The sequence below is a fragment of the Brienomyrus brachyistius genome, chromosome 19 (assembly GCF_023856365.1).
Source record: "Brienomyrus brachyistius isolate T26 chromosome 19, BBRACH_0.4, whole genome shotgun sequence".
Classification (NCBI taxonomy): Eukaryota; Metazoa; Chordata; class Actinopteri; order Osteoglossiformes; family Mormyridae; genus Brienomyrus; species Brienomyrus brachyistius.
The window spans coordinates 6,742,660-6,766,096 of NC_064551.1; the positions used below are offsets into that span (position 1 = coordinate 6,742,660).

At 49.8% G+C, this 23,437-nt stretch overlaps 2 protein-coding genes across 7 annotated transcripts in view; one reads left to right on the forward strand and one right to left on the reverse strand.

The window, feature by feature from the left end:
* hivep2a (HIVEP zinc finger 2a) overlaps positions 1–10,474 on the reverse strand; it is a 66,137-nt gene extending 55,663 nt beyond the window's left edge. For 2 of the 4 annotated variants that reach the window (XM_048986507.1, XM_048986503.1), the window contains exons 1-2: positions 9,968–10,474; positions 4,635–4,713 (exon numbers count right to left, since the gene is read on the reverse strand). The gene's annotated coding sequence lies outside the window, so the exon portion shown is untranslated. Of the gene's footprint in view, positions 1–4,634; positions 4,714–5,119; positions 5,415–9,967 lie in introns of those variants that run through there. The other 2 variants (XM_048986504.1, XM_048986506.1) reach the window with 2 other exon arrangements.
* Positions 9,346–23,437, forward strand: part of aig1 (androgen-induced 1 (H. sapiens)) — a 40,931-nt gene continuing 26,839 nt past the window's right edge. Inside the window, exon 1 of one of the 3 annotated variants that reach the window (XM_048986512.1) lies at positions 9,346–9,754. Coding sequence is in view for 2 of the 3 variants with exons in the window: in XM_048986510.1 (XP_048842467.1) it covers positions 21,388–21,528 (141 nt within the window). In the remaining variant the exon portion in view is untranslated. Of the gene's footprint in view, positions 9,755–21,273; positions 21,529–23,437 lie in introns of those variants that run through there. The other 2 variants (XM_048986510.1, XM_048986509.1) reach the window with 2 other exon arrangements.

Genomic DNA, 23,437 nt, shown 5'->3' on the forward strand with positions numbered 1-23,437 from the left:
TCCGTCCATCCTGCATGCCGGTCTCAGTCACGGAGATTCACCCATCTATATATTATAATATGCATATGAGCACATAATTCCTCACCACTGAACGCCGCAATGTGGACATATTATACGAGGGTAAATATGGCCGATCTCTGTCCGGATGTAAAGCGCACAGAGGGCCACCTGGAGGCGCCACAGAGGAAGCGCAAAGCGGGCTCGGGCAGTGCCAGGGCCCACACTGTGACCGGCCCAGTGACTCGCAGTCAGACCCAGAGAGAGAGAGAGAGAGAGAGACCGCGAGCACGGGTTTCTGCCACAGATGGCACACGACAGAAGCGCCATCAGGGTTCCGGGCTGTGGTGCCCGTGCGGCGCCACGCGAAGACGTCTCGGAGCGCCGAGGGAGAAGCGGAACGTCGCTCCGAGGTCCTTCTTCCCCGGCTTAATGAGCTCCACAGTCACACTAGAAATCTCACCCTGCTCTCTTAAAAAATACACGTCGTTATTGTAGTGGCTACGTCTGCCTGCCTTCTTTAAAAAAAAAAAACAACAGAAAGATTACGGCATAAATCAAACCTCACAACTGGCATTTAGAAGCCGGCTTCAATTATTCCGGCACTTGCGACTGCTTTTAACTGCAGGGGGGGGACAGTGTCGCCGAGAGATAACTGGGGACAACAAAGAGACGTCACCCGGCCCTGGCATTTGGCAGATTTATTTCCCGCTGAATGTCATGGGATCTAATCTGAATTACTGCCTTTTTCCGGGCCCGACGCATAGCCCGGGAATCAGATGGGCGACCCGCCGCGGCCACGGCCGGAAAACTAGGCCTGACGAGCAGGGATGCCTCCGGGGGCCGGAGCCGCGAAGGACCCCCTCCTCCCAGATCACCTTCACGGAGTGCGGAGGATGATAATGAAGAGGCAGGTTTCCAGAAGGGGTGGGAGGAGCAGGGGGGTGAAGTACTGTCGCGATGGCAGCCTGGCACCGGGTTGGGATCTTTAGAGGGGCGACGGTGCACATTCCTCCTCGTCCTGCTCCGCCTGTTCCTCCCCTTTCGCGTCCTCGCTCGCCTCGTCTAAACCCCGCCGCTCTGCCACCCTGTCACCCCCACACCTTCCCCAGGCTCCTGTCGATGCACCCCCCCCCCCCCCCCAGCCTGAGCCGGGTCCCGTGCTTCCAGACCCCCCCGTGGCTGCGTGGGCACTCTCCACACTGCTTGACTCAGATCCTGGCGCAGCTGCGAACGCTGGCTACCAAACTGGTGCATGTGTGAGCTCACCACCTGTTCCGCCGCGAGAGAGAGGGAGAGGGAGAGAGAACGAAGGAGGGAGGGAGAGAAAGGAGGGAGAGAAAGGAGGGAGAGTAGGGGGCACGCTTGCCTCTTCTTGCAGCAGACCACCGCTCGCCGTCGAATAAAAGGCTAACTTCGATCGCGGGGTAAGATCCGCGGAGGAGCCCCGGCATTAATTCCGGATAAATCCCCGACTGGCGGCTGCATCTTTAAACGCAGTACCTGCGCCGCATGACTCTATGTTCTGGACGCGCACCAGGGTGCCGATCCTGACCCACGCCGGCTACAGGACTCACCACTGCAGGTCTAAAGAGGCGTGAGCTGAGGATGGTGAGGGCTCCCGTTGCCACGGAGCCCTGCCGGTGTACGGGGGGGGGGGTGATGAAAGCCTGCTGAGAGCCCACTAGCGCACTCCCAGCACACGCCCCGCGGCTAACGCTGCCTCAGGTCCTAACCACTCACCCCCCCCCCCAGCACCATGGACCACATGCTGCTATGGCGAGTCACGGCAGGCTTTGACACAGCGCCCGGAAAATAAAAGCGAAGCGGCAAGGAGGGTGGGAGGAGAGTGTGTTTGCTGACCCCTACCCCCGTCTCGGTCCCGATCACTCAAACGCCCTCCGCTGGTGGCAGAGCCTGCAATCTGGCAACCCGCCAACATCCCAAAACAGGAAGCACATGTCACTGCCCGTGGCTGGTTAGTCGGGTCCTCATTTGCATCAGTGCTGAAGAGGAAGTGAAACCTCACCCGGCTATTCAGATTGGGGGGGGGGGGGGTGACTTCCTCGTCCAATCACTGTTTTCTATGTGCTTCGACTACAAGCATGTGCCCCCTGTTTGTCAACCTAGAGAACTGCACGAGTATGTTTCACACCATCGGAGGGGTGGAGGGGGCACCGTGGAGACCAGCATTGCATCCCATCAGCCTCCTGGGGGTCCCAAGGGCCCATGTCATCTATCCTACCACACTGTAGTTGCAGTGTCGCTCCTTCTCTCTCGGGGGGGGGCCTCAATGCCAGCAGGCACCTGCAAGCGATCGGCCAGACAGACCCCCTGGCTGCGCAGACGGACTGTGCCTGCATCCTGCCTCCGAGCTGCACGGACAATGGACAACTCACAGAGCGTGCCTTCCATAAAACTGATGCTACTGGGGCAGTGGGGGGGCCCCCAGAGTATGTTTCTGTTGGGGTGGGACGTCTCCTCGCCGCCACTACTCGGCTTCTGGACCCAGTTCTAAACGGCAACACTCTCAATCCGATCCTGTCAAGGACAAAGCTGGGCCCACTGTTCCCATAGTAACAGATTGTATATTTGTACTTTAGGGTCTCTGCATTGTCTGTGCCGGAGCTCGCACCAAGCTCTGCCAGAACGCTGACCACCGGCACTGCCGCTTCTCTTCCTGCACCTCTGCCGCGATTTATGACCCCCTGCCCATGTTCTATAATGTCACTGCCATTTTCGGCAACTCTCCAGCCCCCATGAAAAACATAATTACATTTCATATCCAGAAGCTTCCCGCAAATCCGCTTTGTAAGTGTTTATTTGGACTGCGTGGATCTGCATCACAGCGAGGACCAGGGGAGCCCGGCCGGCATGTGCCCCCCCCCCCCCCCCCCCCACTTCCTGTGGTGCCGAGGGGGCCGGCCAGGACGCGGCACATGGCCGGCAGTTTCCGTGGAAGCCTCCACTCTCCTCATTTTATATAATTGATCGCAGAAAAATAAACACACACTGGAAAACATTCTGCCAGTAGACAAAGGTATATGTAAATATCTTAGCTGGTTTCCCACAATGCACCCTGCTCTGGCCAGAGAGGAACCACCAATAAGCTGATCTCCCTCCCTCCGTTGGACGTGTAGGTGTCAGACGGGATTCGGCACGGCAGTGGGGGCTCAGCAGACGAGTTGAGGGAGGGGGGCTTGGGGCGATGAGTAGTACATCGACCTTTTCGAGTTTCTGTAGAGACTGCCTTTGGGGTGGGACACTCTGCACCCCATCGGTCCCCCCTGCTCACCAACCTCTTAGCCCCCCCATCTCCCGTCAAGCCCAAATGAGGGGGTGGGAGCTGGAAATGTCTGAGGCCGGGTGGGAGGTGGCTCAGACAGCTTTGCAGAGCAGGTATGAGCAGATCACCCCCTACTCACTCATGTCCGTGTTCTACCCTAGTGGCTGGAGGAAATACAAAAAAAAAAAAAACACACATGCATATTTATGCCCGCCCCCGAAAAAACACAACGCAATTATCCAAAATCTTTTCCTGAGAAGAGACGGTTGCTATGAGCCTCCTCGCTGCCGCGACGGGAGGCTCCGCCCACCAGAACAGCGGCAAACCGGAGCATGCAAATAATATGGAAACGACACGTGCCGGACATCACCGTTCCCTGTGATGGTGCCCTTCACAGCACTCGCTCACTTGGTGGGGGGGGGGGGGGGGGACCTGATCGAGTGCATCGATTCTTCGAGCCCCTGGCAGAGGGACAGCCTCGCACCGCCGCTCGCAGAAACCAGCAAGACAGCTTCACTTTCACCAGCATCCGGCAGGAGGACCGAACGATCCGAGCAGGGATGGGAAATGTGGGGCATGGGGGGGGGGGGTGTTCAAGAATCCAGACCCATCTTCATCATCATCATCATCATCATCATCATCATCATCACCACCACAGTGCCCCGTGGCAGACAGAGAGCAGACGCTGCACTGTCTGGATTTTAGCCAGACATCCCTTCTGGTTTCTCTTCTGTTCTAGTGCATTTCTGGACCCAGAGAGAAGACATGCCATCACCTTCTGCTTTCAGGGGGGGGGGGGGGGGGGGTTCCCCACTTCAGCAGTATGGACGAGTCCATCACATAGCACACAGCGCTCCCCCACCCACTGGGGGCACCTTCGAGCCGCACTACGCACTGTCCCAACCGTTTAGTTTTACCAGGTCCTGCTTTCCGGTAGTTTCCCTGACACCTCAGCACCCCCCCCTCCCCCCCACCTCATATACAGACAAAGTTTGACGAAAGCAGGAAAAATGCTGTAAAAGCCCCCACCTTCCCAAAAAAAAAAAAAAAAAAAAGCTTTTTATCGGGATGCCAAACGCAGCGAGATGCCATTGAATTTACAGGGAAAGCAGACCGCACCCCCTGTGCCCCACCACCCCCTTTTAGTCTGCCATGAAGACCACCCCGTCTGCACCCCTGCACAACAGAGACTGCCGGAGAACAAGCCCAGCTGATGCCAAACACTTCATCCTGCCAATTAGCCAGTGAAGTAAGCAAGAATACAGGAGCGCGTGCCCTACAGGATGAGGGGGCAGCGGGCCGCATGACTCCCTCGCTGAATGGCAGCAGCCCCAGGGACCCACAGACATACCTCTTGTCCCGACGTGGCCTCTTCCCTCGGCCGTCCTGAGCTAATCCCCAGTCCGCCGCGCAGACTCACCTCACGCACCCTGCGTAAGAGAGGGAGGAAGAGGGAGTCAGTCGGCTGAGTGCCAGTTAGACGCACACGCGGACGCGGACTCACACGCGGAGGCACGGCTCCCGTGCCTGAACTCCGAGCCAGCAGGTGCTCCCCACGGAGCAGAGGGACAAACCTGCCTGCCAGGCTAAACTCCTCCCACATTACTCCAGCTCGAAAGCACAGCAGGCACCAACTTGTCTCCTGGAAGACTTGTCAATCCGTCAGCAGCCCCACCAGGCCAGGATGTCACCTCCAGCTTGGTCACATGGGGGGGGGGCGGGGGGGGCAACATGAAGGGGAGATGCCACGCCCCCCCTTTCGCCCTCTCTCTTTCCCTCCAGGAACACAATTTTCAGACACCCCCCCCCCAGGCTCCCACCTTGGTAAAAGCCCACCTGACACCGCATCCTCTCTCCGGCTTCAGTTGGGGGGTGGGCCTGGGAAGCTGGAGGTTGGAGGGGGGGTCTAGAGTGGAGGTGGCAGCAGAAATGATGATGTCAAGTGAGGGTAAGGGTGGAGGGAAGGGGTCGCGGATGAAAAAATTTTTAAAATCACAGCTCCGGTATCCAGATCGCGCAAAAAAATAAAAAATAACAAAAAAGTGTGTCAGAGTGACACGGACGCACTGCTGAACACGGTCTGCTCCAGCTCTGCTGCACGCAGCCCTCCCTTCCTCCCGCTCGCTCTCTGCCACCAGCCCAGCTTGTGAGGGGGAGGGCAGAGAGAGAGAAAGAGAGAGAGAGAGAGAGAGAGGGGGGGTGTAGGAGGGAGAGAGTGAAAGAGAGAGAGAGACAGAGGGAGAGAGAGAATGATCATATTTCCTCAGCATAAACACCTGCATGCTGATTGGCTGGCAGAGAGCAAGAGAGACATCAATTGCAAAGGCGATGCATCAGCACGGGCAGAGTGCAGACATGAAAGTAGGTCTCAGCTGGCTATGCTGCTGCAGAGAGAGACCGGTGGGCAGAGAGACCTGAGGAGAGAGAGACAGACAAGGAGAGAGACACGGGGGAAGAGGGGGAATGGGGATAGAGAACCAGACAGGTAGGGAGAGATGGGGTAGAGAGACCGTGGAAAGAGCGAGAAAGTGGAGAGAGAGACAGACATGGAGAAAGAGATGGGGAGAGAGCGAGACAGGGAGAGAGAGACAGGGAGAAAGAGACAGAGAGAAAGAAACAGGGAAAGAGAAAGAGATGGGGGAGAGAGAGAAGGGTTAGGGAGCGGGAGAGAGAGAGAGACAGGGAGAGAGTGAGACAGGTGGAGAGTGAGACAGGTGGAGAGTGAGACAGGTGGAGAAACAGAGGAAGTGAGAGAGAAATAGAGAAAGAGATGTGGGAAAGAGATGGGGAGAGGGGGGCAGATGGGGATAGAGATGAAGGAGAGAGAATTAGATAGGGTAAGAGAGAGACAGACGGGAAAGAAAGAGACAGATGGGGAGAGAAACAGGGGAGAGAGATGAGAAGAGAGAGACTGGGAGTGAGAGAGACAAAACGGAGAGAGAGATGAGGGAGAGACAAGGAGAGATAGGGAGGACAGAAAGATGAGGAGAGAAAAGGAGAGAACGGGAGTCAGGAAAAGACTGAAAAAAGAGGGGAGAGACAGGTGAAGAACAATGGAGAGAGGGAAATTAGGAGAGAGGGAGTAGAAGAGAAGTAGAGAGACAAAGAGAGAGGGCTTGAGAGAGAGAAAGAAAGAGAGGGGAGAGAGACAGACAGACGGAGAGACACACACATACAGTGAGCGACCACTACTTTTTTAGGGACAGGAAGCATGAGACCACGAGTACTTCCTGTTGTGCAGTAAAGGCAGGCAAGAGGACGTCACTCCTCTTGACACTCCTCCAGGGGCTGCGCTCCTCTGCACTCCCAGAGCCCAGACACCAGAACCTGGCCGTCCTCATTTCAGGTTGCACCCGTTTTGTAGGAGCACCTGGGCTTTCAATTCTACTACTTAACACACAGCGGCCAATAAGAAGCACCCAACTAGGACTTTCACACGGCTCACCACGTACCCTCGACAAGCCACCGGTGACGAGGGGAGCGGGGGGGGGGGCATTTCACAAGAATGTGACTCCTCTAAGCAGCTGATTTACGGCTTGATGAATGTGTGTCACGCATGAGGCGTGAGGCACCACACTTCTAAAATAAGCGTCCAGAGTTGGAGCAGGTGGAGGGGGGGGGCAGGGTAGGGGTCAAATGTCCCGTCAGGGGGTAGGGGTCATAATATCCCATCGATCAGGCATTTAAGAGGATTCGGCATTAGCAGCCGAGAGTCCAGAGTCCAGACGCTGTACTAAAGCTGTTGTTACGATTCAGGAAGCCAGACCACACTCCACCAGCCCTCCCCAATCTGACATTAAAATTTAAGACGCTGAAGTCTAGGGCAGTGTGTTGGTGGTGAGGCTGGTGGGGGGGGGGGGGGTCCTCTCCCATCACTGTACCCTTAAGCAGACACTGAAAATATAAGGAAGTGCTCAAACTAATTCTACCTCCCAGGCAGCAGTGGAGCTCTCTGTGCATGTCTTAGCTGCACCAGACAACATGCCTGTTCCACACTGCAGGTGCACGCCTGCAGCTATGAGGGGGGTGGGAGCGCCAGCGGCAGGGCAGGCGGGCAAGCGGGGCGGGGGGGGGGGTGCAGAGAGTGTGTACAACGATATCTGTGGCAAAGAAATGAAGCAGGCAGCCTATTAATCAAGTGGCACAGAGACACTGCCCCAGTGAAGGTTAAATAATTGAACACCCGCCTTCATGGTCCTTCTCGTCCATGCCCTATCGTTTTCCCGTGGGGGTGGCGGGAAGGGGGGGGGGGGTGCCTGTGTCGCCCGTATCATACACAGGGGACGGCGAACCAGTACCCCACCCTCTCTCCCACCCACTGACGGGACAGCGGAGTGTTACCTCTAAAAGAGACGGCCATGAAGCCCAAGCTACTTACAGGGGAACTGGGGGAGGATCAGGCACGAAGGGGGCGCCTACGCCTGCCACGCGTGCAGAGGATAGGCGCGGAGCAGCTGCCTACACAGACGAGCATGATGGCTGCACGTGGGAGCAGACGCCCACGCAGACACACACACACACACACTCTCACGCTGCCTCGCACACCCCACACATGTCGCGCATAGAGACCTGCATTGGTAACACGTGCAGCAGGCCGCCCACAGGGACACACACATGCACAGCCTGCAGGCCTGCACAGCACAAAAGCCCGGTGACCACACAGGGAGCTGATGGCAAAAATGGGATCCTTAACGGACCCCCCCCCCCTCCCCCCCCCACGGGCACACCCGGGCAACTCGGGCAGAACCACAAGGACCACCACCACATCCGCCTGAGGTCTGGGCCTCTGGCAGGCCCCCCCATACCAGACGCTGAGAGCTACACCTTCTTCTCATCCCCAAGCACTGCTTTCTTTTTCAGACCTTAGGTGGTTGCGGGGGGGGGGGACAAAACACAGCCAGTCCCTCCAGCATCCGCACAAGCATTCCAAACTGCCGGGAGCATGTGACATAGTGCCCTACAGTGAACCCCGTGCAAACTCTCTAGGCGGCCACTGCAGCCTCCGACACAGAATGAACCATTATTCTCAAATCCGAAGTGACTCACGGATTGACACGCCAGCCACCTCAAAAGCTGGGCGTTGTTACTATGGCGATTCGGGTTATGTTCATCCCCCAAGGGTACAAGAGCAGTGCCCCCCCCCCACTCCACCTCCCCTCCGGCGGGAGGGGGAGCACTAACTCTTGGGGACGGCAGATTCCGCTTCCTGCTCCCATACCCCCGGCAGACCTGCTGCGACTGTAGAGCCAGGGGCGCCGTGTTGGAAAACCACAGCGGGCGAGAGGAAAACAACACAAGGGGAATCTCCGCGAAACCGGGAGGACACACACCTAGGTTACGGTGACACCTCAGAGTTGGGCTGGAAAAAATGGCGAGACCAAGACTCTACGGCATGTTTTTAAAAACCACTGATGTCTTTTAAATGCATTAAGCGTGGGTAGATGGAGCACTGTCTGGTGGAGAGGAACCAGCTTTATACCGTGTATTTGTCGTGATGTGGAACATTGAAACATTCAGGTACTGAGCAAAGGAAAGATCCAGTTTAAAACAACTATCAATATACCACTCTTAGCAGGTGTCACACACACGCGCACGCACGCATATATATAAACTCCACTCAAATTTTCACGTTTTATACGGCTATTCTATCATTAATAACATGTTATGCTAACTGTTTTTAAAAATCTAATAAGGCACAAGAGATTTTCCCATCCGGATCTGAACTTGCAAGGTCCCGTTCGTGGGGGGGCCCTAAGCATTCGAAAGCTTCGTCCCCCTGAAGCGGTAATTAAGCCAGAAGCAGCCGAGATGTAACATTTTAATTCTCAACTTCTGCTCGAACGCGACTCCCCAGTGCGACTCTGCACATCTGGAGTGGAAACAATGCAAATGACGGGCGAATGTGTGCAGTCTTAGGGGACGGTGGGGGAAGAGGGGTGACTTTTCTAATTAATCTGCACTTTATACGTGGATAACCTGAAAATAATAACAACGGTACTTTATATGGGATTATAAATTGTATACATTTTATTACATTAATATTATATTTCTAATGTCTATTATACATCTAATGACTATATATTCAGGGTAGACAGAAGATAAAAATGCACACAATTTAAGTAAAAACCTTGCAATGCGGCTTCAAAGTTGAATTTGTCCGGTTTCCGAACTGACTTCTGTGTTGCATATGGTGCAGCGACCGCCGTCGACGACTGGAAACCCCTTGCCGCCCCCCTCTCGTCTGCTAACACGTCATGGAACATTCCCGGAACGGGCCAGCGTCCCACCCACCTTCCCTCTCCCAGAGACGCGCACACATACATACGGTTTACATGCAAATAACAGACCGCGGCGATTTATACCCAGATCGCGCTCCGTCCACGGCGGCGGACGAGCCGGGAGCACGAAAGACGGTGCTTCAGGCCGGAAAGTGCGGAGGGGAATGCGCGCTTCCGGCCGCAGATTGAACAAGTAAGTTCATTACAAGGCTTTCGCCCGCTGCATCTGCTGTGCAAATTCCTCAGGATATTACGCAACATTCTTAATCTGCATGCAAGCAATTGGGATTTCCCCACATATCCGAGTAAAACGGCACAGAACCCCCTACACGATCGTATTATTCAGCAGCCTGTGACAAAACGTTGCAGCGGAGTTACGCTGCTGACCCACTGTCAAATCACTCACCTTGTCACATTTAAGGTGCATCCAGACACGTCCAGCTACATCCAGAAAGGAAATGACAACCCTTTGCCTGCAGATTGTTTAATAAGTCCTCTCTCTTTGATGACCAAACAGTCCAGATCGTTTCGGGAAATAGGAAGCGAAGGCGAGAGAATAACTAAGCTTCGGGCAGACTTCTCATGACATATAGTGAGTGTCGTTCTTCAAAGACGCTGCGCTTCTAGCCGTCCGTGTGCGGAAAAAAGAAGATAAAAACACTGTCACCGGATTCCTCCTCTTTGCGAAGTTTTTTGAGCAGTCGAAGCTAGAGAAGGAGCCTGCGATCAGGAGACAGACAGGGTTATTCCTGGCACCACTTCCCAGAATAGAAATGGGGAGAGAGCGAAGAGAGCGAGCGAGCGCGCGTGTGTCTGTGTCTGTGTGTGTGTGTGTGTGTGTGCGTGTGCGCTCGTGAGTGTGCGCGTGTGCCTGTGACGTCATCGGATCCCCCAGCGAGTCCCGGAGTGAGGCTGCGGCGAGGCGGCGTCAGGGAGAGATGGAGAAAGCTCCCCGCCAACCGCCTCCTGGGCACTCCGTGCGCAGGGAACTCCCTCGGTGCAGCGGCCGCGGCAGCCGCGTGCCGATCCGCGGGACAGGAGGAGACGCGCCCTGTCAGCCAGCTGCGCCATTCGCGCTCCGTGCAGTGGCGCGCTCCGTGTCCCCAGCGCCGTCTGATCTGCCTTAAATTACTCAATTATCACTGATTAGTCTCACTTATAATGTGTAGTTCCGATTATTAACATGTTCTGTAGAATGGAAACAGTTCTTTACAATGTAATACATTTTCTTACAAACAAAATACACGATATGAGCTAGTTCCTTTTAACTATTAGGTAGCCTATTTTCGTTGAATTACATCTGTGTATCTACCCCACATTAAAAATGTATTACTAAAATAATGCTATGTTTAAGACGTTGACTTAACCATGTACTGTCTGTTATTCGTTTAACTTAATTACTTATTCATTCCATTATTATATTGAATCGGAATAGTACGTGATATGCTGCTTGCCGAGCAGAACACCAGACAAGACACAAGGCAGTTCATATCAGCCAATTACTGAGGAAATATGCTTTAAATTAACTTTCAAGCAAACAGCATAATATTTAAACGAAGGAACCTAGTGGTTTTAATTCGGGTTTCCATGCAACCCGTATAAACAGAAAGAATACCAGTTATGCCTTTGCAGCTGACTGTCCTAGGAACAGCCCTGCATCAGTACATGACCAGAGTCCTGCAGATTTTAGGACACGTTTAAATCTGCGCTGAGGACCTAGAAGACAGACGAAGCTGGTCAACCGTGAATTTGACGTTTCCTTTCGGTTTCGTTATGGCTTGGCTCAGTTGAATCAGTTACGCCGATTACACGTAGTTATATTTAATAGTTGTAGGGTTGTTGTTTTCAAATTATGCCTATTTTAAAGAAATTCCTAGATTGCTTAAAAAACGAAAGGAAATTTATGGGCAAAGATCAACACTTTAAGTTCGGTGATAAAAGCTTTTATTGTAAGTTGCATACACATCTTACGATTGTAATTTCAAGCAGCAGGTTTGCCGTTTTTCTGTGCGTCAGTTGCCTTTTGGTGTTTTTTAAGTTGCTAATTGGCTTTGGGTGAATCACGCATTCTTCTCCGATCTCGGATTCCCCACGCGTCTTCCGTAATTGCCCTAAGATATTGTAAACCCCTGTTTCTGGGAACGAATTGGGAAAATCCCAGATTCGCCGTCATATCCTGCAAACAGCTTATGGAGCTGGACTGAAGAGGAAGATTACAATCTTGCAACCCTTCAGAATCCTACCTCTCACTGTATTACAATGGCTTAGTCATACACAACACGGTTGGAACGGGTGCCAAAGAAAATCTCCCGTAATACCTGAGTGGGAGCAGTGGCCACAGTTCATTGAGATCAGGACATGGATCATCGCATCTTACACCTAGTCGAATACACTGCATAGCTCTCTTGTAAGGGTTGACATTACACTACGAATATACTTGCTATTATGCAAAGACAAACGAGGCAAGCCTTCACCTTAAATGATCCCATTGTTTTGGGGTTGTAGACCAGAATACCTAATTTAAGAATATTCACACCAATTTATTTCATTTTCGTGCTGCTTACTTGTTTTCAAGCTGAAATTGATAAGGCACACCTGAGTTTCTAGGAAATGTAAAGCTGAGCAACCAGCTACATACATACAAGAAACGATGATACTCATGCAAACCAGTGTTGTTTTTCTGTGAAATTCTCCCACATGATGTTTTATGACTTGGTCATTTATGACTTGGTACAGTCACTGAAGTCACACTCGGTCACGGAACAACCCAAAGGCCGTCCGCTCGATGCGAACTCCCAGGAGGTTACCTGCAGAAGGTATTATGACAGTATCGCTTAGAGATATGTGTGTACAAGGTCAGAATCTCACTTCTACGTTTGCTTCATCGCAGAGGTGTTGTACAGGAATGCTGCCCAGGTAAAAAGGAGCGGTTTCCAACACAATGGGTCTTTGACATGTTTTTTGATTATCTACGCTTACTCACCAGATGTCCCACCCCCTCCTTTTAAAAAAAAACTCCTCTCCTGATACTTTTTTTTCTCCCCCCTAAAGCAATCCTCCACCTTCACAAAGCCCTTGGACCTATCTGACTAACAGCACAGTCAGAGCATTGTCATAAACAGAAATCCCTTTTCTTCTTGTGGGCGGAGCTACTGGGACATTACATAAGGACGGCTTGATTCTGACAAAGTTCAATTTAGCTCAAAGGTAACACAGGGTGGTTACGCGACGTGAGAAATTACTTTGGCTTGGGTTCACCATTGTATACCTGTCATTACCTGCTCTCCCATCATAAACCACTAGGATCAACTCCCTGAGCTGCTGATTCAGCTCTTCTTAGGTAATTCTGCACATGGTACTGAATTTAGACAGCATTATACACTACATTTGCAACCCTATTGAGTTTTTTTTAATGTATATTTTCGGTGCTGCTTTTAGCTGAAAGTTCATTGTTGAAACATTTTTGCTTGATTTTCGTATTACATTTTTTTTTTGTATAATCAGGCATTGGATTTGCTTTACATGTTGTTCTCAACTTCGCTGCAATTTATTTCTTTCAGACAACCACCTTTGACTTGATTGCCTAAGGTACCTGCCCTGCACCTGCCTGGACACCGTGCTATAGAAACATAGCGTGCTGTCCTCTGATGCTCTGATGCATTTGGTTGTGCGCTGCAGGTCGCCTAGAAAGGCAAACTTCCATTGCAGCTCAGTCACCTTTCCCTGGTGGCAACTGCTACGCCAGTATAGAAATGAGTCAGAGCTGTAGTCAGCGGTGGCTAGTGGAAGTCATGAACAGGTGCAATGCCAATCATAAATAAAAACGGGAAATTCAAATAGCAAGTAAAGCATGTGCGAGGTGTTTGGTAGCACGTGGGCAACTATCTGAGGATCGTCAGCTCCAGTGCCGTTCTAGACGATCAAAGGCTTTGCACTCAACTCTTGACGTGCTTAACAGAGACCTCTAGTGGTTGTACTCCGGCTGCGCGTCCTTTTGCGCGACGCACTTCCTACAGCGAAAACACCATCCTTACGGAAATTTCAACTCCAAACAGGTAGTTTAAAATTCATTCGCTTGTCGGGAATATAGACCGCAGGTCCTCCTATGCCCAGCAGGAGCTGTTGGAAGATAGATGGATGGATGGATGCAGGAAATGTACATGCAGGTTAAAATTTCCATCATTAGTAGCAGCCGCTGAAAAGCTAGGCATTCTGCTGATGATGGTATCCCTCCTGAGCTGGACCGACAGAACAGTTCCACTTTGAAATGAGAGCAGAGCTTGCGCAGGACCATTTCCACTGTTCAAAGATGGTTGCATTTCTTTTAATGTCATCTGACAAACCACCCATGTCAGTACAGCAGTGACTCGGCACCAAGTTCCGCCTGTAGCCCCCCCAGAACATTCCATGACCTTTGTCTTCGCACAGGGTCGCTGGATTCCTCTGCCTTTCCGCTCACACATATCTCCCTTTTTAATGACAGTTTCATTAATATATTAATATATAATATGATTGCCTATAACTCATTTTGAAATATTCATTGTGTATTAATAAAGGTACTTAATCCTATTCACAGGGGTCACTGCTACCTTCGGGTTTCAAATAGACGTCCCGCTGGGATGAAAGGTGACAGGCGTGTGACGGAACTGCTGTCCACATTGTCACTCTGAGCTTAGGGCCAGGCTCAAGATGGCCGCCGTTGACGATGCGTGGTCAGCGATGGCTATCCGGTTGTATTTACTTGATGTTAATGATTAGTTTTTCCTGGAGATAAGCCATTCCAGTTTCTCATCAGCTAAGCTACCCGCTTGTGATGAACAGAAGTGATCATAACCTCAAAAAGATATGGGGTGTTTCTCAATATCAAGAAAGCAAAGATTGTACTTGTGGTCTTGGCAAGACTGATCTTGCTAGCAAGAAGGAACATAGGGTGCAATGAATCATGGGATTTATTTTGTTCGTCGAGGATGCAACTGAAGAATCCTTGATATTTGAGGCTGTCCTCGTGCACTTGTGCTCTTAGTATTGGACCTGGTCTTCTGCAATGGAAGAAGATGTAAAACAGGTACACGAGGACACAAGCACAATCAAGTAAACCTACTGAGAAACACCCCTAGAGATAAGTTTGAATTACACCCTCAACCTGAACGTTTTTGATTGGATGCTTCTGGTTCCTGATGCCATTTTATTCTCAGTGTCATATGACTTGCCAGTAGTCACCAGCTGCTTCTACTGTAAATCTCTGGAAAAAGGCACATGAGGATAGCACGGTGTATGCGGAAGATGTGGGTTGTTGATTTAGACTAGTCTTTCGGTGAAGACGATGAGGAGGACGAAGAAGAAATAAACCTAGTTCAAAGTTCGTGGCGTTGCAGGGCGCATCGAGGGAATGGGCTTCCAGAGAGCGGCGTGACTAAAGGGGATGCAGGCAGCGTGAAAGGCAGATTGCCAGCGGCACGGGCATGGACCACCGTGCCAAGCATTAGACCCATTATCTCTGAGTGGCCTAGGGAGCAGCGGGCTTTTATCCGACGTGATTAATGCATCGCACAAAACGGACGCTTCCGTTTTAACCGGGCACGCGATTCTCGACAATTCCGGTTGCGCTCTTTGATCAGTGTAGATCTGCAACTCCCCCCCCCCCAGCCCAGCCGAGATTTAAACGCACGACCTTCGCGGGTCGTTCGGGCCCGCTGGTTAACCGCCACGCCGGCTGCCACCGTACACATGCCACCGGAGGCCCGTTCTGGAGTTCCGTAAGACGTCTGCTTTCTGTTACGAAATAAAAGGAGAGGGTGGGCTACTTTCACAGCTCCGTGAGATCCTGAGCTTGTTCCTGTTAGCCGTCCGTGGGTTTATTTAAAAAGAAGAAGTGTTTAAATATGGCCGAAAAATGAGATAAACAGCCATTCAGTCACTGAGCGCATGATAATAGGGACCACTTCGTTTAGAGATAACAAACAGCAAACGATAAGCTCTGGTCCCCGGCGCAGTTTGTGTTGCACTTGACCGTGTGCGATGCATGACAAAGCGAGTGCACGTTTCTGACACTGCCTGTCTTTGTTTTTATCACTTCCTGGGCATCACGACTCTTCTTTTAAAAATCCCCGTTAATCATCTCCCTTGTTAGCTTGGCTTATGTGATTTCACAGGCACTGTTTGTTCAAGGAATTCTCTCCTGGTCAGGTGGCCCCGCAAGAGGCAACAGGCCACCCACGTTTTGGGTCCAGACAGCCATGTTTTGGCCCCCTTGCTAGCTACCCCCCAGTGGTACCCGGCAGCGTGCCCCAGCACAGAGCGTCCTGGTTGCCATGGATTCCTCTTCCTGTTACTGGACCGTTTCACTGTCCTCTCTCAGACTCCGTATGCTGGGATGCATGTTGTGACTACATAAGTGTCCTTTTAAATACTAATAACTTCCACACATCCTTTAAAATTTCAGGTTCTGTCAAATACCTTCCCTTCTCCGTGAACAGAGCCAGACTTTTGGTACCATCTGCGCTCCCTGGGTTCAATATCCCAATCTTTAAAATAATTCCGTTCTCATCTTTTTCGTTTTGCGTGAATGAGCCGTTGTAATACAGACACTCTCGGCAGTGACTTTCATGTCCACCAGTTGACAGCGAATCACGTGTGACTGGACTACATCGGTGAATCCGACGACATGGAATGCAGACGTGAATTTAACGATGTCTAGATTCATTCAAACTCCCACAACAATCATCCATTCAAACTGCTCCCTGTTCAACAGGTCTCTGGCCCCAGAAGCCTCATTCAATGAGGAGTTCAGGTCCTTTGCAGAAGATGTAATAGGTAACTTTCGCACAGTCCAATCAACACCTTTGCAGAAATACAGCTATCCGTGATTAACGGTGTGGTTAAATCAAGCAGTTTTATGGGGAGAACTTATCGCTAATTAGGAGGTCGGGACAAGGGCGAAAGAAATGCGAGAGACAACAGATGTCTGCAGGTCCTGCTCATCAGATCGATGGACCAGACTTTGATGTTGGTAAACAAACACAAACACCAGTCTGATGCCAGCATTTGTATATAACCATTATACCAAACATCCTTAGGCGTTCATGCTGAGTGCTATTTTAGGGTTCTACTGTAATGTACTCACCAGACAGCACTTTCTGCCCTTGTACTGGGCAGTGTGGACACACTTTGCCTAGGGATGCTGCTGTTTTACGCTTATATAGAATAAAAGCACATCAAAGGAATACAGTCGCACCGAATTAGAACTGTAGGCGAGTGGATAGATGACGTCAGTCTCACGTGAAATCCAGGATCCCTCAGTCGAGAAATTTCAAGGCGAATAATGGTCAAGACTGGAAATTAGCGCAAAGGGACCGTCGCGCTGGGACTGAGGTGGAGAGGGAGTCCCTCCATGTTTTGTAGCCGAAGCAGACGGCGCAGCTAAGTCTCTGCATTTGGAAGCGGGACTGATTTTCAGCCATGTAGTTGGGCATGAGGCTTCGCTCCTGGCCGTGACATCTGCTACTCACATGGAACAAGGCTCCCAGAAGGGGGGTAGCAAAAAGTGCCCTCTGGTCAGAGAACAGCTTTTCAGCACCACAACGCACAGCATGTTTAACAGATTGACAGATATGTCTTTTCATTCATTTTGTCATTACATTTAAGCTATACACAAAAATACGTCACCCCTGGCCATATAGGTATAAGCTTACATTATTTCTTTGTACCCGTCTACCAAACAATATCTATATGCTAAGAAAGGAATGCAATATGGAAAAAAAGCTTTAATAACATTTAGCTGATGTAATCAAAAGTGCTTTCCCAAACTGTCTCTGAATCTAAACATCTCTCTCCTGAATCTCAAACAGCACTTATTGTTGTCAGGGATCCATACAGTTCGATACAAAGGCCACAAGAGATATTTGAATGCCCAGGAAAAGTACCACAGTGACCTGTGCCGTAGGACATTAATATGGGCCTAGCGTGTCAGGTAAGGACTGTAAAGTCTCAGGGCTCAGAGAGAGCTCTGGATGCGCGGACAGTCAGACACGTCAAGCATGCTGTTTGCGCGGCTTCTGCTAATTTGCAGAATCCCCTCAATCTGGACACAAGGGCAGGTCTTTTTCGTTATTTAAGGAATGTCTTGTGTCCAGTGCTGGCACTTGTGCCGATGTAGCTGTCGGGCCCCCGTCGCGGGTTCGAGTCCCTCAAAGAGCCCGGCCCTCACACTCTCCTTCACGGCACATGAGCTGCTTCGCTGCAGTCGGACACGCACCTGTGCCGGAGCTGGTCCCTGGAAGGCAGAATGCTCATTACCGTAGGATCTGCCGCCCGGTTTAGCTCTGAGCTCAGCAATCACCTGCGCGCAGCTCGCAGAAAGAACGCAGCGTTCCAACAACCTCAGGTGCATGTTTGTGTTTGTTTGCTCCAACCCCAGAGATTTACATAAGCACTGAAGTCCCATCTATCCATCACTCATGTCACTTGTCAAAACAAACCTGAATCTAGCAGCCATCTCACAAATAAGTCTCAGTTATAGTAAAACAGCATTTAAAATTTTTTTATTATTATTTATTTAATTTTATTGTATTTAAACTGTATTTATTGCATTATATTTTTATAGTTATTGTCTTAAGTTGCCTGTGTTGTAGGGTGAATCGTGTGATAAGTGTCTAGGACTATTCACCGCAAACCAAATCTACCTGTGGGTACGAATAAAGTAGCCTGACCTGATCCTCTCCCCTAGGGATTTTAGGCCCCATAAAAGCACATCATATTGGCCCCACAACCCAGACAAATCCAATTATGTCCCAAACATAGGGGCCCTTGGAATGATCCTCTTGGCCGCCTTTATGACGCCCCTGACCGAAGTAGACAAAGCAGGGCATGGCAGCCCTGTCCGGCCGTCTGAAAGTTTGAATGGCAGTGAACTGGTCCGTTGGTTAAAAAGTTTAAGGACCCCCCGTTCTAGGGTACAACATACATCACACCATGGGACGTAATAACCCCCAGATTCACAGCAAGTCCACGTCGGCTCTTCCTAAGAACCGCGCTGCCATTGTCTCTCTGCACATGAAAATGTAAATTTCGCACCAGATAACATTTGGACTGTCATTAGTCAGCTGATGCCGATGAGATCTCCCCTCCGGCTGCACGGTTTGATGTGGCTCTTCAACCAAATCACTCCATATCAATAGTCATCATTTTTCCAAAGTCATCCCTTCCTATAAGCCGGGAATTGTGGAGGGGGGAGTGTGAGAGATGCCTCTTCAAAAAAGGGCCTCTACGGGTCGGTTTGGAATTGGGAAGGTTGCTTTCGGTTACTCTTCTTGCTGACTGAATCTTGTTGTGTTACATCCATGTACCTGCTTCCAGTAGACGTTCTCAGTGCTGTGCATTGAGGACGTGGTGAAAGTGGGGGGTGTGGGGGGTTACTTAGGTTAGACTATGCATTGCTTGAAGCCCCAGAAAACAGCACCATGCCTGCCTGCCCACCCCCCACTCCGACTAACCACAAGCGAGCCGACGACAGCTTGCACTCTCTGGCAGCCCCCGGTCTGCTTTCTTTGCACTAGGCAGCCGTTGCCGGGGCGGTTGCCGGGGCGGTCGCCGGGCGGCTGTTTGCAGCTCCTTCATGAAAAAAAAAACGTCACGCGACAAGACGAGCGAAACCTTCGCGGTGTGTGCCGGCGCCCAGGGCCCTGGAGAATCTTTTAGTACTTGGTGTTGCAACACTTCGAAGTTTCATTTCAAGCGTGAAACTTGCTTCCAGAACGCCGTACGTAGCTTGGTTTTGCTGAACCTATATCTGTTAACGGACTGAACCGTTACTTAATCATTTCAGCAAATCTGCAGCACAGGCAATGACCCTAAGCCACACCACTCACACCTCTGCCAGTCTCATGCTTTTTCACTAGAGAGTCAAAAAACATACAACAAGGTGACAGTAAATCATTGGAAAGGAAAGAAAGAACAAAAGGACATAATAATAAGAAGAAGAAGAAGAAAATCAACCAAAAAAGCACGATGACAGAACCGTTAGGTGTTATTATGCAGTATATACGGTATGTGTAAACTGTTGAGGTTGCAAACTGTACTTCAACCATAGCAGTGGGCATGTGCTGTGTGTGAGAATATATGTGTTTGTGTCTTTCTGTGTGTTGGGGAAGATCAAAGCGACACATTGGGAGGTAGAGATGGGAGAGAAGAGGCAGCAGCAAAAGGGAGATTTCTTCTAGAAATGGACACCTGGAACATATGGAAAGTTACACGCACTGCTCCATCTCTCACATTCCACGATGATCTCGTTCTTCTCAGCCTGACCTCTTCTGCAAACCTTGTCAGAGGCTATGCCTACCACCTGGCCCAGAACACCTGCGTAACCCCACATTGACGTTTGAAAAGCTCTAGGCAGAAACATCTAATCCATGATGTTCTAGCTGATGCTTCTGACTGGCAGCTTCAGGTGACGGATTTCACCCTATAATCTTCTTGGGTGCCTCAAGAAAACCGGGGGACTATAGACTTAGAAAAATGCATTTAAACCGGGACATGTTTTAGCCTTCCTGTCGAGCCTGATGTCATTCCAACGGTTTTCTGGTAAAGTAATTTTTAGCGTTATTCTGGTTTATCTTTCTGCTATGGAGAGCGGGTTTTAAAAAAATCCCTTCTTTAAAAATACGTTTTGATTTTCATGCTCTCCTAGACCTGCTTTTACACTGGTTATTGTTGGCAACCTTGTTCCAGAGAATCCATAAAAGTTTTAAAACCACAGTGAAGTGCAGACTACACACGGTCCATAAAACGATTTTACATGTCAAATGTTGAGAACGAGAATGGTGCTCAGGGAATAATAAATCCACACAGGCCAGTGTATGATTTCGGAAAGCAGCTTTTGTGTTCGAATCGCTTCACGACTCGCAGCGCTCCGGAGCGAAACGGCGACATGGATGGACCAGAAGCACGGGAAATTGCTGTCAAGCGGCCACAATTTGTTATTTTGGATGGGCCGCCTTGGTATATGTCGCTGATCGCGATCATATAGGTTATATAATGCTGGCGCTGGGGAAGAAAGACCGACCCTCACAAGACCAGGAGTTCCCGATGGCCAGTTCGCGCCTGGAATGTTCCCAGTGTCACTAAGTGCAAGCAACGATTAAGATTACTGCTATAGCTCCACAAACTACACAGTGGTACAATATAAACACCTACAACTATTATACAAGGATGTTACTGCCTGCGTGTGCAAAATTGTAACATCCACGCTTTAAATGCAATTAAAGCAAGGTTTCACACTGCTTTCTGAGAGAACGGAGCGTGTGTGAAATCCCCGAATATATGTTTAGGAAATGATTTTGGCAAATAACTCCGTTAACATAAATTATAATTCAGTTATGAGATGAGATGAAACAGATATTTAATTTTCGAATGGGCCGCATAATACATGGACGACAAGTAGACTTATGAAAAAAATCTGGGGAAAAAAATCTTTGTAGTACACACTTTGCAGTAATCATTTTTGACTTTGCGGGAAAAAAAAAAGAAATGCAAATCCTATTACGTGAGGAGAAGAGCCTGAGAGATGATGAAATTTGGCTGTCGTCATTGCTGCAGTACGGGTTCAGCCCCTAACTCCCGGGCACCGACGCTCAGGACCACGGTCTCCGTCACCATGACAACAACATCCCCTCCTTCTCCTCACGCGCTGCGCGCACTCCTCTTACGTCGCCTCCCATTTTTGCATCCCGGCGTCACCATCCCCTCCTTTCCCGCACAGAGAGATACCCACATAACAACATCATTGCATCAAGAGGATATAGCCAAAGACGAAAACGAAACGAAAAAAACATGGCGCTCATCCCCTCCCAAGTTTTAAGGGTAGCGATCCTCCTCTCCTATTTCTCCATCCTCTGCAATTATAAAGCAGTTGATATGCCCGCTCATCAAACTTACGGCGGTAGCTGGAAGTTTTTAACATTCATAGATCTGGTAAGTGTCCGTTGTTCTCATCATGAGCCATGTTGAGTAAGCGTAGAGATCGTGGTGGTCGCATCTATGGTGCTGTTGTGCGATTCCTTACCACGTACCCTGAGCTGGAACCGGGCCTCTTAGACGTAGTAATGGTGGAATATGCATGGTTTCAGCCTCGTCTGTCTGATGTTTTCCTTTGCAATACACATTAACATATGAAGCCAACACCCATCCAAAGAACAACCCCATCCCCCACCTTTCAGACACGGTGCGTTGCCTCATTGTCTTTGCTGCTGTCGTCCCTAGTATCAGAATTACGAAACGGGACCCACCGATCCCGATTTGGGATGTTGGAAGATGCCATCGAGATGCGACAGCAACGCATAAACGTGTGTGTTATAATGCCAGTCATCTGGCATTAAATAAACTTAATTTTGGTGGGTACGAAACAGGAACAGTAATGCCGTGCAATTCATTTCAGGACATAATAGTAGGCCTATTTAATACGGATTTTACGGCTTATTTAACTACAAAGACAATGTGCATGTGGTTATGAAAACTAGGATATTTACCACAGCCCCCAAATACACAGATATGAGAGACAGGCACACACCCTCCACCCCCCACCGCGATCCTATCTGGATCTGCTCCTCTGCCGGCTTCCTCTCAGCCCATGATGCCCTGTCAGTTAGTCAGATCGTGACTCATGTTTTCCACATTAGAATTCCAGCTTTTTGAACTCGTTTTAATAGCAAACGTGAACAAATACGAAACAGGCCAGGCAGAAGTAAACAAGTTTTGATCCATTGTTAATTGGAGCATCATTTAATCTGCTCTGCAAATGCACGCTCAGCGAAACTTGCACTTTTTTGTATGTCGCGTTTTAACCGCAGTTAAACTACATGCACGAACGCCTGTTACCTTTATATTACGGTAAAATACTCCATTAATTTGCTTTTCCACTGAAAGAATTCCTTTTGTGCTCTGCGTCTTAGCGTGGCATATGTCTTAGGTTTGTGTCTGTTTTTTTCTGGTCATATTTAAAGCAAAAGGGAAAAAATATTTTAAATAGTCTGTTATTTGGTATGTAGTTCCCAAGTATAATATATGACAAAATAAGCAATATAATACCTTGGAAAAGCAGGAACTGGAAACTCAGGGCAAAATTCTAATCTTAGCATCTTACACATACCCTTTCAAACATGTTTGTACCTGTCATACTGACTTATAGTTGTTTTTTTATGTGCCTGATTAGATTTTGTTTCTAGGAATCATTTGAGATGGTAGACGTGTTAATATTAACATTAAACAGCTTCAAAATTCTCTTAAAAAGACCGGTGAATGCACTAATGAATATTCTGAAAATGATTTCCTCCCATAGACTAGCAGCGGAGATAAAACACCTCAAAATATCAGCTATACGGTGATGTGTCCCCTGAGAGCGTTCGGAATTCTGTAAACTTACAGCGTCGGCACATTACAGGCGTAGCCAACTACTGTCTGATCGCGTCGTCTCGGAAATTTCAGAGCCGCCTTAAGATTTGTGACTCACGGTTGTCCTCAGAAAAAGGGATTTCCAAAACTCGGTCAGACGAAGAGGAACTGATAGCTATCCAATGTGACACTAGACGGTGATATTTTATGGAGAGAGACTTAAACGTGTGTTTGCGGAGACACACTTGAGAGCAGAACGACAGGATATTAATCGTTGTCTGTTTAAACTGTTCACATGAAATAGAGCCTAGAACCGAAAGCATTCAGTCCAAATTGATTTTGATATATTTGGTCCACAGATGGGGCAGCGCGGTGGGTAGCGCTGTCACGTCACACCTCCAGGCTTGAAGATTAGAATCTCGCCTCCGCTCTCCGTGCGTGGAGTTTGCATGTCTTCTCCATGTTCTGCTGGTTCCTTTGGGCCCCTATCATC